The sequence below is a fragment of the Sinohyriopsis cumingii genome, unplaced genomic scaffold, assembly GCF_028554795.1.
Source record: "Sinohyriopsis cumingii isolate HCF-2022 unplaced genomic scaffold, ASM2855479v2 utg000624l, whole genome shotgun sequence".
Taxonomy (NCBI): domain Eukaryota; kingdom Metazoa; phylum Mollusca; class Bivalvia; order Unionida; family Unionidae; genus Sinohyriopsis; species Sinohyriopsis cumingii.
Window position 1 is genome coordinate 2,958,143 of NW_028315919.1, and position 14,861 is coordinate 2,973,003.

At 36.0% G+C, this 14,861-nt stretch overlaps 1 protein-coding gene across 5 annotated transcripts in view; it reads right to left on the reverse strand.

Moving 5' to 3' along the window:
• Positions 1–14,861, reverse strand: part of LOC149773615 (dual specificity protein phosphatase 14-like) — an 86,808-nt gene that overhangs the window by 33,732 nt on the left and 38,215 nt on the right. For 2 of the 5 annotated variants that reach the window (XR_016417359.1, XM_089946335.1), the window contains exon 2: positions 12,756–13,298. Coding sequence is in view for 3 of the 5 variants with exons in the window: in XM_089946335.1 (XP_089802461.1) it covers positions 12,756–13,274 (519 nt within the window). In the remaining 2 variants the exon portion in view is untranslated. Of the gene's footprint in view, positions 1–4,954; positions 13,299–14,861 lie in introns of those variants that run through there. The other 3 variants (XM_089946333.1, XM_089946332.1, XR_016417358.1) reach the window with 2 other exon arrangements.

Consider the following 14,861-nt stretch of genomic DNA (forward strand, 5'->3'; position numbering starts at 1 on the left):
TCTAAAGTCAGAATCAAGGTTGTATCTAGAACTCAAACGTAGTAAACATGTTTATCATACATGACAATTGGCATTTAGTCAAAACTAAGGTAGAAATGATTATCCAATAAGTAGGAGTAGCTATAACAGCACTTTCAAGATAAATGTCATGGCTGACATACTGGGTGACATATTAGAACCATTTTAATTTAGGAACCAGATATCCTGTTAATTATCTTAGTGAAAACTGCCAATCATTATATCCATTCTTTCAGGATGTATTAGTGTAAGATTTTGATTTAAAATCAACAAGACTTTTATTGAAAACCCCATGTCAATATGACCATCCGTCTAGGAGTAGAGATAATAATTTCAAGACTGATGTCATGGTGGTCATTATTGGATGTCTGGACGATGCCATTTGCATGAAGACTCAATTAAAGATTACAAGATGTCCTAAATTGCAAACCTCATGTCGATATGACCATCTGTTCAGCAGGTGAAGCGATAGCACAACTTAAAAGATGGCCGTATTGGCAGTCCTATTTTATGTCTAAGGAGCAATATGTTTTATTTAGGACCAACAATAAATCAAAGGAAGCCTCAAAGAGAAAACCCCATGTCAATACAACCATATACTAAGAAGCAGCAATAACTAGATTTTCAAGGCAACTACAATGAATATCATACTGAGCTGCTGATTGGCATCATCTTCACGAATCACCAGACTTAATAGTCTTTAGTGAAAACCTCATGTTCATACGACTATTTAGAAGTAGCAGTGATTTAAATAATTTCAAGATAACGAGCATAGCTACCATAATGAATGTCAGATCACCACCATTTTCATTAAAAACTAACAAGACATCATAGATCTTTTAGTGAAAACTCCATTATGATACATACATCAGTTCAAGAGTAGTGATGACAGTAAGATTTTTAATCTGGACACTTTGGAGGCGATACTGAATGTCGGATGGGCTTCTTTTTCATATATGACCAACTAGACATGATTAAGAAGTGTTTCTGTGAAAACCCATTGTTGATATGACCAGGAGTAGCGATAAAAAAAATTCAATATGGCAAGCGATTCTGGCTGTCAGAATAGCATTTCCTTTCACAAATAACTAGATATCGTAAGTCTTTAAGCGTCAACTGCATGCATCAAGACAATCCATTTATATTAGTAACCATAACAAGATTTTCAAGATGTCTGTCACTGATGGGTACCATTTTCATTGAGGACTAACTAGACCTTGGAATGAATGTGTTTGTCAAGTTTCGTGACAATCCTCCCCGCAATCTGATTAAAATCAGATCTTCACTGCCATGCATGAAGAACTAACAGTGACCACCTAGGGCATTGTTCTGGTGACCCTTGAATTAGTAAGTGGAAATGCAGCTTTCGAAAATCTGAAAATGAATCAAAACGTTCTGCACATACTGATGCTCTTCAACCACACACTCAGTCGCCCAAAAGCGAAGATATAAGACTTCATCGGTCTGGCTGATAAAATGAGCAATTATGGTAATTATGTTCACTAAAACATGACTCTAAAGAAGTCGCTTTCACGCAGGACAGCAGAAATCTGATTTTAATCGGATTGTTATGACAGTAGTTTAGGATGAGTAGTGACAATAAACTTGTGATAATGTTTATCTAAGAAGGGTTGGGCGCGGGCTAGCAACCCGACCCTGTAAAACCCAACTTGCTACAAAAACGACAGCAGCTGAAAAAACCAGAAACTGAAAGCCGGAGGGAGGAAGGGTCTTCTGGAAGACTTATGACGATGTGGTGAAAGCCGCGAGCCCGCGCAAGCCAAAAAACAGACCACCCTTCTATCAAACAGGAACATTAACATCGCAGCATGGAAGGTGATGACAATGTATGAGGCAGTAAAAACAGCACAGTTAGCCGCTGAGATGAGGAACTACAACCTATCCCTACTGGGCATTTGCGAGGCGAGATGATTCAATCTGGACAAAGAAGACTAATGAAGGGAGAGATGCTACTGTATTCAGGACACGAGGAAGATAACGCGTTGGGTTGGAAACCACACGAGCCCAGAATCCCCACGGCAACGTTTAGGACCAGGAAGGAGAAAAAAATGATGAACGTCATACAGTGCTACGCTCCAGAAAATGACGGCGAAGAAAATAATAAGGACTAGTTTTACAACAGAATACAGAACATAGACAAAGACATCAACATCCTCATGGGTGACTTCAATGCCAACGTTGGGCCAGACAACACAGGATATGAACAAGCCATGGGGATCCACGGCCTTGGCAAGATGAACGAAAATGGAGAGAGATTCGCAGACATTTGTGCACTGAACAATCTGGTTATCGGGGGTACCATCTTTCCCCATAAAAGAATCCACAGGAACACATGGATATCACCAGAAAATGTGACAGAAAATCAGATTTACCACATCTGTATAGCCTGGAAGTTCAGAAGATCCTGCAAGATGTAAGGATGAAGAGGGGAGCAGATGTGGCATCTGACCACCAATTAGCTGTCGCAAGGCTGAAACTTAAGCTTAAGAAGAACTGGATGGGCACAAAAGATAAGAAAACAAAGTATAAAATCAGCCTGTTGAAAGATGCAAAAACTAAAGAAGAATGCAGACTGAGACTTAACAAGTACAAGTGCTACAAGAATTTCTTGAAGATGAGGAAGGCAATGTAGACAACAGATGGCAGAAAGTTAAGGCTGCAGTAAAATCAACATGCCAAGAAGTACTAGGCCCCGTGAGGAAGGGAACAGCTGAAAGAATGGATTCCAGCCAAAACATTCCGTAAAATCCTGGAGCGTAAACAGAAGAAATCAGCAGTAAATAGCAGTAGGACAAGAAATAAAAGGTAAAGACACAAAAAGAGTACACAGACGCCCAAAGAGAAGTGAAAAGTAGCATTAAGACAGACAAGAGAAACTACGTTGATGGATTAGCAGCAGAGGCAGAAGAAGAGGCCGGAAGTGGAAACACGAAGAAGCTGTACGAAATCACCAAGAAGCTGTTCGGCAAGTACAGCAAAACAGAGACTCGTAAAGACAAGTAGGGAAGACCATATCAAGTATAGAACAACAAATGAATAGATGGACAGAACAATTTGAAGAACTGTTGATCAGGCTAGCACCACTAAATCCCCCAGAAATCCACTCAGAAAACGCAGATCCCCCAATAAGCTGTGACAATCCCGCCAGAGACGAGATCAGGAAAGCCATCACCCAGCTGAATAACGGCAAGGCAGCTGAACCTGATGACATCCCAGAAGAAGCCCTCAGTACAGACCTAGAGGCTTCAGTGGAAATGCTATACCCCCTCTTTGGGAAGCTCTAGGAGGAAGAAGAAATACCGACCGACCAGAAGGAGGGACACCTCATCAAGATCCCAAAGAAAGGATACCTCAGCAACTGCTCCAATTATAGAGGAATCACACTCTTGTCAACACCAGGGAAAGTCTTCAACCCGGCCCTCTTGGAGAAGATGAGGGAGGCCGTCGACCCACAGTTACGAGATGAGCAAGCGGGCTTCCGGTAGAACAGACCATGTATGGACACAATAGCTACTCTTCACATCATAATCGAGCAATCGTTGGAGTGTTCTCCGCTCTACATCAACTTTTTTGATTATGAGAAGACATTTGACAGTGTGGACCAAGAGACATTCTGGAAACTTCATCGCCACTAGGGAATCCCAACCTAACTGGTGAAACTGATAAAGAACACTTACAACGGAATGACCTGCAGAGTCATTCATGCAGGACAGCACACAGACAGCTTCCAAGTGCAGACTGGTGCGAGGCAAGGCTGCTTGCTGTCGCCGTTTCTTTTTTCTCGCCATCGACTGAATTATGAAGACGTCAACCAATGGGCGGAGAAATGGGATCCAGTGAACATTGTGGAAATGACTTGAGGACCTGGACTTTGCCGTTGACCTAGCGTTCTTGTCCCACAGTCAGCAGCAAATGCAGGACAAGACCGACATACTGGCAGCCACATCAGCACAGGCTGGCCTCAACATCCACAAGGATAAGACCAAGATCCTCAAGATCAATTATGTCAGTAACAACCCAGTCACACTGCAGGGAAGTCCCCGGGAAGAGTTGGAGTCCTTCACGTACCTGGGCAGCATTATCAACCAGCAGGGTAGTACAGATGCAGACGTCAAGGCTAGGATCGGAAAGGTAAGAGCAGCTTTCATACAGCTCAAAAACATATGGATCTCCAAAGAAACTTCCTTGACTACCAAGAACTCCGATGTGAAGTCAGTCCTACTGTATGGAGCAGAGACCTGGAGACCACCAAGTCGACCGCAAAGAGTTCAGACCTTCATCAACAGCTGCCTAAGAAGAATTCTCCAGATCCGCTGGCCAGACACCATCAGCAACACCAACCTGTGGCAGAGAACCTTCCAGCTTCCAGCAGAGGATGAGATCAAGAAGAGAAGGTGGGGTTGGATAGGACACACCCTACATAAGCCGCCAACCAGCATTACCAGACAGGCATTAAGGTGGAACCCTCAAGGCAAGTGGAGAAGGGGACAACCAAGAAACACCTGGCGTTGTGACCTTGAGACAGTCATCTTTAAGATGGGTCACACCTGGAGTCAGCTCGAGAGGATGGCATAGGGCAGAAGCCTCTGGCAGGGGTGATGGGCAAAACTGAATGTTTATCTAAAGACAGATGTACCATGTTGGACAAAAGGCTCAAGAGAGCCAAAAACACCACTGTTTAGTAGTTTCTGATGCTCAATAGTGATATATATATATATATATATATATATATATATATATATATATATATATATATATATATATATATATATATATCCGCTCTTGTTTGACAAATTTACAATGATAGTGTATTTGCATGTTATAGATTACTGCTATTTTAAAGAAAATACTTCATGTACATCAACTCATGTGACAACTGCATATTCTTAGGTAAAAGAAGGAAAAAAGCCATCAGTTAAAAAACAGCTAAATTTTAATTAAATAATCACATAAAAATGTTCAAACAATACTTGCTAATAATTTAGGAGAATAAATAACACAAAAAGACAAGCTTTATGATGTTCCAAAGAAGAACCATACAAAGTTGAATACCAACTTTTGGCATGCAAAATATAGTGCGGTTCACTTAAATAAAAGTAATCAAGTCCAATGATTTTGCATTTGAGTCTTAAAACAAGTGATTCTTGGAAAGACTATTGGTCTGGCATATACATACATGCACTGATATTTATATAGGATGACTTAACTGTACTTTAAATAATCAGGGTATCAGCCTCCTGCCAGTGGTAGATTTTGATTTATCATGTCCAGTCATGATGCCTCAAACAACTACAGCCTGAACCAACCATAATTTTGAACAGAAAGGGCAAAATAACATTGTTTCATATGTTTCTGAATTACAAAGAAACAAACCCCGATTTGTTAAATGGCACAATGTAACTTCCGGTTTTTACTCAAATTAATACACTGACAAAAAAACATGATTTAACTGTTATTTGTTGATTTTATCATATAAATAAGGAAGGTGACTTCACATAATGAGAGTTTGTTATAGGTATATTTACAAATAAACCATAATGTTCACTAGCCATAGGAGAGTCATTCAGCCATCTGCCATTGTAACAGGAGTATGACTGTGTGTCAGGCATTTTTTGCTCAAGCCTAAAAAATGACCTACTATATATTGCTACACTGGCTACTTATTGTTCTTTCATATGTAGTATTATGTTTAAAAACGGGTATCACAATATTAAAGAGCTTTCCTTTTGACTGTATGCAAACCAATCACATGAAATGGGGACTGATACCTGTCAACCTTCCATCTATCATATACTATACAGATCTTTACTATTTGAGATTCAGAAGAATATAAAATTTGTCTCAAGACATACGCAAAAAAAACGTTAATGACTAGAGTCTCCTATGTTTCATCCTAAAATACTTTTTTAAAAATATGAATGGTGTTGTCAATTACTTAAAATATAATACATGTTCAGCATTTGAGAAGCTGGCATTTCAAGTTTTTCTATTCCAGTAACATCTATATCTGATGACAGATAGGCGTCAATTTTTACAAATTTAATGGCATTTAAGGATGAACAATGTAAGTTAGGTAAATTCTATTCAGCAGGTTCTGAAACTTTTGTTTTTAGGTTTCTCAGCTTTTAGTAATGGTGGCCATATTTCACACCATATCAGCATAATTTGTATCAACTTTAAAGACCTTTATTCCAGGATGCAATGTCAAAAATGGTCAAAATTTGTTCAGTGACTTTTGAGAATATGTTTTCACTATATTTAGTAACAGCAAGCATATCTAAAAACAAATTATTATGATCTGAATAAAATTGAAATTTGTCTCTGCCAGGATGCTTTGTCAGATTCCATTCAGCAGATTTTCCAAAGTTGTTTAAAGTTTTATATAATATTTTTTGCAAAGGATGCCATATCTGAAGGTGGTCCAAAATTATTTACACAAACTTGAAAGGCCTCCATACTAGAATGCATTCTGTCAGAGTTGGTTAAAATTCCTTTTAGTTATTTTGACAAGTTATTTTTAGGTTTATTTTTAGTAATGTTACGTATCAATATTCAGCAGTGGATCAGCACCCTTAAAACAAAGACATTAATACAAGGATGTTTCCTGAAAACAATTTGAACAAGTTCTGTTCAGTGATTTCTGAGGCCATTTCAAGTTTTTTTTTCTTCTATATTTACTAATGTCAGACATATTTAATACCAGATTAGCATCATTTGCACAAACCTAAAAGGCATTTTATGTATAGGTACTGTCAAATTCATTAAAATTATGTTTAGTGGTTTTCAAAAAGCAGTCATATCTGATGGTGTATTATCCACATTTGTGTAAATTTGAAATACATTCAAGCTAGACTGCTCTTGACCATGTCTCAATAAAATTGGTGCAGCAATTTTTGACAAGTTGAAAATATAAAATGATGACAGATGGTCAACAGATGATAGATATCTGCTTGCAGACAGGTGAGCTAAAAAACTTAATAACAATGAGTGTCATAGACAGTTTTTTTTGTGGGTGCTTAAAAGCCAACAAGGTGATTTTCATGCACATCTTTTACAATCCAAGAGTTGACAATATCAAAGGAAACGTTTGAACAGCAAATTAAATTTATACTTATCTGCTAAATGAAGTTATACATCTAAGATTACTATTAGCAATAGTATGTACAATTTAAAGAATTTTAATCTTAAACATTATTTTCTCTTCAAGAAAATGCCTACCTTGTTACAGTCTCTTAAGTATGATAACGTAATTAGTACTCTCCTAACACCTACTCAGGCCACATAAAAATACCAAGTTTTTAACAATCATCACCATCCATGTATCTTAGAAAAAAACTCTTTTAAGTCAATAAAACAAAATTTGCTAAGTTTTCCTCAAGAAAGGTAGAGGGTGGTCTCAATAAAAAGGGGGTTTGAGGTGAGGGTGAATGATATAATTCATTATTCCTAAAGCGAAATAACACTGTATCACAATGGTTTTAGAAAATACATAACCTTTAGAACCTTACCTTTATTCAGCACCATATTGCCAGTATTGTGCTGATGTGCTGTTAAACCCTGAGACATATTATGTACCACATGCTGATATTTTTCATGACAAGATGCTTGATAAGACGTATCACAGATTTCAAATAGACATGTTGGTTAGCTTATTTTTCTATGGTTTGATAGGAAAGGCATCAATACTCATACAAACTAGATTGTATGTAACCTTGAAAGGCTTCAATAAAAATTCTTCCTCTTTATTTTTAGATACCTGTATTAATTTCTGGTAAAATAAACCCAAACCAATTTTAAAAGGTGTGAGTTATGTATGTAGCTCATGACTCCTTCCAAGTTTAATTTTGATATATTTGATATAAGATTAAACAGTATTGCCCCAATGGAGAAAAGAACTTTAAATATTCTCTAGTCAAAAGACTGAGAAACAAATTTGTGTATATTTCTTTTCTTTGCTAGATACAGCAGAATTTGGCATTATCAAAATCTTTTAAGGCGTGATACATAACTCCTCATGTATATGTATGATGAAAAACATTTGAAAGACTAAGGTAAGTGCATGACAGCCCATCTTTGGAAAAAGTCAACACTTTTTCAAGATAAACTGGTACTATTTAATACTATTATTACTAAATACTATTTACACAAGTTAAATATTATTATAAAAACATCTTTTTAAGAATAAAATCTCTTTATATAATTTACAGCACAATAAAATATTAGTCACATCTAACTAAATGTTTTTCATGCTGAAGCCATGAATCCTGACAAGGTCAGTCACGAGACAGTACCATTCATGATAATGTAGGTGCATTACAACCAGTGCATTATCAGTATCAACCAAAGACATTTATTCCTAAATTGTAAAATCTTACAGTAACTAAAGCAATATGTAAATTCACTTTACAACTAACTTACTCCTGATTAATGAAGTCTGAATAATCAGTGTTGACGAACTAGTGTATTCCACATTTTAGGATAATGTTTTTCTCATGCCACATTGATATACATCACAAAACTTCTGCAACTCATTTAATTGTAAAAGTAATTATTGAAAAGTCAACCTAGAAAAGCATTATGTCCTTCATAAAAATGGCTTTTGTTAGAGACAATTTTACGAGAGACATTGAAATTGATGTATTGCAGACCATGAGGAAAACTGAAACAAAATTAATTTTTTGCAAATGCTGGATAAACATGATACTTAATGATTATGGAACAATATCCTTCTAGAATCAGCATGAGAATCATTTCAATAATAATAATAATAATAATAACAATAACAACAACAACATTAATACATTTAATAAGAGAATTATTATACAACTTATCATATGAACTACAATATTTCAGAAAAGCATAAAGCACATGATATTTCAGGTTTTAAACAATACAAAAAGTTTCAAATTGCAATAGGAGGGTCATTAGGAAGCAAAAGACCTATAACCATCAGAGATGTTATGGTTCACCAAAAAGGTCATGAAAATTCCAATTGTGGTGCAAATGAAATCACATACATGTTTCCCTGCATTGCACACTATTGGTTGTCTGTGTCCATAACAGGAAAATAAGTGAGTTCTGAATCTTACTGAAACAGCTACATGGGAACTAGTCTCAAACTGTAACTGGTCTCATTTAGTCAGAAGTTACATTCATTAAAGTTACAATCAGTTGCCTACAGGACTATGATGGTAGTATGGGAAAGCATCATTTACAAGATGTTGAACAGGATTAGGGATATATTTTTCTACAAACAAACAAAATAAACATATGAAATGTAATTCTGATTGCATCAGAAATGCAACTGGGCAAGAAGAAATAAATGTTTACCTATGTTTAATTTCTGCAATTTGTGCAATAAACACTACAGCATAAACAATGGTGGACATGATGTTGTGTTCACTTCAGTCAACAAAGTTCAATTTGGATGGAGGGTGCTACTCAGCAGACATCACATCTGAACATTTACAAGCTGCTAAGAACGCTACAAGGCGTTATGTTTAGGAACAACATATCTCAGCAAAAGACATCTGCAAACTGGAAACTATAGTGAAACTTAAAAAAAAAATTTTTTTGCTTCAAAAAGAATGTTATTTCTCTCATTTATTTTATAATTATGACCAATAACTGTTCAATAAAATTATTTGTACTAATAGGGTAGAACAAAAAAAAAAATCAGCAAGGTATAAAGATGCTATACAGTTGCACATTTCTTGACACAGCTAATTTGCCATGGCCCTGTTGTCATGCTTTGAAGTTCGTGAACATCATTAATAGCTTTATCTGGTACGTAACATTTCTGACAATCATATACAACTCTAGAAACACTCTGTAAAACCACCACTGCAAACCCCAAAGCTTTTTATGACACAATCAGGTATATCTTCCATGTAAATACATACAAGATATAAAGATGACCTCAACAGGTGGTTCTGAGAAATTAAGCATCTTCTATGTGGACATTTGACTGGTACTCTGGCCCAGTGTAAAATCATTACATATGACACTATATATATATATATATATATATATATATATATATATATATATATATATATATATATATATATATATATGTATATATGTATGTATGTATATATATATAGCGTAGCCTGTCTTGAAAGACAACTGTTATGAGAGACCTCCTATCTTGAAAGACCACATTCTCAATGCATGGATATATTAATTATGTAGTGTTATGACCTGTTCTGAGAGACCACTTGTTCTGAGAGACCATTATTGTTTGACAGAAGAGGTGGTCTTTCAAGACAGGTTCTACTGTATGTGTTTATATATACATCCACCCACGGTCATAGTGCAAATTAAGCTTTATCAATGGCTTCATACACAATGCATGTGTGCTAAAAAACACCAATTTCTTGGGTAAAATTTCACACAAAGTTTGCATTTTGGCAAGAAAATGGCATGTCATCCCAAATGCACACAAAGAATTGCTGTGCAATAACAATGATAATAACAGTATTAACCTAGTCAGATATCCATGCTTTGTACCTCTTGGAACCACTATGGAGTTCTACACTGCCAGATATCCATGCTTTGTACCTCTCGGAACCACTATGGAGTTCTACACTGCCAGCCCTTGCAGCTTTTTTCTACATACAACTAATATATTTCATGAATATACCCATCTGCCAGGTTCTGCTTACATAAAACATAATAATATTGAGTATATATTAATGCCAAATTCAAATGCCACAGAGAATTCATCAAGAAAATGTGTCTAATGCATGAATCATGACTCATGATAATAACCATCTTCAGTTTTTGTCAACTTAAACCAAATTTAAACTGGTGCAATCATGCCAGAGTGATAACAAATGGTGCAATGGAAATTCTTTTTGATATTTTCCTTTTGTGCTTCAGTGCTTTGTCACTTAGAAGGAGTGCAAATTTTCTTCCAAAAATGATCTTTAAGCATCAGTGTGAATAAATATTGGTCACAGTGGAAAGACAAAACATATTATTTCTGATGCATGATGAATTTTATTGGGCTTGAGAGTGTAAGTTACAATACTGCCCAAGATCTATGAAACTGAAGAAAACACAAGTGACTCCACACATCTCAGGTTTTCATGCATTTCAGGTTTTTCAGTATCATTATGTAGGCTTTACTGATGATTCAATTTGCAACAAATTACTTCCACAGTTACAAAGCTTTATCCCTTGAAACATTTTCATTCATAGATTTCAATGAATGCATGCAAATTACAACCACATAAGTTGGTCCTTTTTATATTAGACTAGCTTTCAGGATACTTGAAATTTCATTATCACGGTAAGGAGACACAGTATCACATATGGAACAAAATCAAAACTGAGGAAACAGTTTTGCTGATGTCTTTAAAGGAGAATACTCCATTGTCTAAAATGTGTAATTTTAAATAGAGATTACTGGCAAAATAAAAGTTTAGATGAAATTTAGGGTTAGCAAGATTATGGCATAACTGCATAGTAAAATCACTGATGGTAGACTGGTCCCTGTTGATTATAGACCTCTACAAAATGTGTCTCATTGTATCCTGGGTATTATGACACCCAAGGGACACAAATATTAATAACAATATAACAAATTATTATAATGATATATCTTATATATAATTATTATGATTGATAGTTAACATTGCATATATAGTGTGAACATATTAAAATACACAGCAACCATGCACAATTTGAAGCAAAATTAAAAGATTGCCCATCAAAATTTCATTTTGCATGCAAGACCCATGACAAAATCAATTTTCTGCGAGTGTGAAACATCAGTGCCAAGCACATAATAATCATCATAAAGCCTGTATAATTGCTCAAAACTGAAGACCAACAATAAAATAAATGAAAGCTTCAAACCATCAAAAAGTGGTTAACATCTTGATAAGTGTGCATTTCAAAAGTGTAGTAATCATTTTAGATAAGATGGGTGATGAATTTCATAAAAATTTAGATTTTTCAATTTATCAATCCAAGTACCCTTTCAAATTTAATTTTTGAATTCATTATATTTCTGACTTACTCTCCCCCCATGAGTTCAGATATATAATATCCTTAATAAGGCACGTATATTGCTTTTAGTGTTGAGATCCCCCACCCTCTTAGAACTGAAGCATGTCTGAGCTGTGGGGGCCTAAAATTCTTATATGACACTGTGGGGGCCGAAAATTCTTATCTGACGCTGTGGGGGCCAAAAATTATCATCTCACATGCGAAAATGCGTCTTTTTATTGGAACAGAATTAAGTTTTGCGGGGGGGGGGGGCTTGAATTTCTTGTTGCGTCACTGATCTTATTAACTAACTTGGTTTACCTTTGAAGTCTGTCCACCTTTCTCAACACGCCACTATTGACTTGCTTTGTTTTTATTATCAAACACTGTAAGAAAAATATCTCTAAATTTCTATTTATACTCAAAATGTCTAATATTCTCACAGGGTGGTAAGATCTAAATTGTCCGAATAGTATGATAATATTAACCGAACTTACCCTTTTTCAGTATTTATAACGACAACTTTTCTGTGTCTGTAGGCAAAACTTGTATGAATTTTAAATGTGTAAAATATTGAAAACAAAAACAAATAAAACGGAGGGAAAGAGCAAGCTTTCATGCTAGTAGCCGTAGCGAGGACGATAAACTGATGTCAGTGACGGCGACGCAGACGACAATGACGATGAAGCGGATGAGCTAAACTGATTAGGAAACCAGACCATGTTCCTTGTCTCTTCTTTGTATACATCAGGTATAGGCCCAATACTAGAAGAGATCATCTTAACGGTGGTCCTGCCGAAAAGCCTTCTTTCGAATTCTATTAGCTGCCTCCAGAATCCAGTGTTTGGTCGTATGACTGGTCTTCTCTTTTTGACGTGGTCATAAGCCTGTTTAAGAGTCAGTCTCTGATATTTCATCATGTACGCTATACATAAACTAGCCGATCGGCTGACGCCCGCCATGCAGTGAACCAATGTCCTTCCACCTTTCTGACTCACTTGATGAATTTTGTCTGCACATCTGTCAAAATAAATTCCCAGTCGAGCATGTGGTGCATCCTCTACGTGAATCTGAATACATTCTACTCCCGGAAGCTGTAGATTGGGGATCTCTAATGTACAATTTATTACATTGGTTATGCCCAAGTTCCTAATCCTATCTGATTTCACAGCCCCTGCGCTGCTCAAAAAAAGATGCTCGGTAATATGCGCTATTTGTGAAAACATGTTTAAGTCCATCTCTGAATCTCAAAATAGGCGATCCTGAAAAAGAAAAGAAAAACATATCTTTAACGTCAACAATCTATACATAGACGGATAAGAGAGAGTATTTATGATAATCTACAGTTTGCTGTGTAAATATGGATTCCGGAGCATAAGGAAATACTTTTAGCTGAATGGTTCAGTCTGTTACGAGTGCTTTGGGAAACGCATGCACACTGCAAACTGTGTATTATCATTATTCTTCCATCTTCCATATTACCAAATTTCCACAGAAAGATCTGAAACATGATAGAAAACGTCTACCCAAGCAACACGTGAAAATCCGATGTTTTAGCAAAGTTAACGGCGCAAAAGCGCAATTGATGCAATGCCAGCCTATATTATTCGCATACCCTCCCATTTGTTTGTATCTCTCTAACTATTTTAAAAACGAAAAGTATCAAGGATATAAAAACATGCACACAAAAAACATTGTCACCTAATTCATCAGTTTGCAATTTCTAACTTGATTGCTTGATGCCAGTGGGTCTCTAACATTTCAGCTTCGTGGCATTTCAAACCAAGCGGAAGCCCTCGATGAAAATTTCTAGTTTTCAAAAGAGTTTATTTTAGTAAAAATTGTGTCGTCTACGTCCAATATTGGCATTTTCTAGTTCTAAAAAGCACTGAAAAAAATTTAAAGGAGGAACTCTTGTATGCATATGTTTAAAAAAATGTAACTCAAAATGTATGGAAGTTATTGAGATAATAACAGATGGTGAACTTAATCACATCTGTTGGTTGAAAGTATAGAACCGCCCATACAAATATGGCGACCATGTTACTAAACAAACACCCGTCTGATCTGAAACTCAAGACGTCAAGTTGACCGTGTTTGGGACTCTTAGCGACAATCAGGTCAGAAATTATAAATTGATCAATGAAATGACTAAGTTTTGTTCATTTTTTAATCATTTATGCCTTTCGTTTTCAAGTTGAGGAAAGGGTACGAATACTATAATCATGTAATGAATAGATGGTTGTCAAATAAACGTTAATACGAAAACGTTTTACATTGACGAAAATGCCCTTGGAAACTTAAGTCAGTATCACACGTGTGGAAAAAAAGAGTGCTGCAACTGGTACATTATACCCCTCACCATCACCACCGGTAACGTTTCCCTACTAATGACATTTACCTCTGAACTGCGGATTTGACTTATGTGATAAAGTGTGGATCTATGCGAAGTTACCTAAAATATATGTATGGGTCAAAAATTGACAGTCTAAATAATAAAACGTGTCACTAACTTGCCTTATATATTGTTTATTGTTGTGACCTTAACTTTGCCTCCGAATCCTCGAGAAACTGTGATGTCAATATATATATATATATATATATATATATTCCAGTTTCATAAAATATTTTCACGAGTCTAAAAGATAAAGCCGTACATGGACAAATGTCACTGATTTATATTTACCCTAGTTTCATTAAAATATCTTCTGTATTTCGAATGTTATGTTCCGGAAAGGGATACGAATTACAAAACTGATTGACGCATAATGAAAGTCGTCTCTGCCAACCAATCACGTGGTCCTATTTATTCAAACTTCGTCATG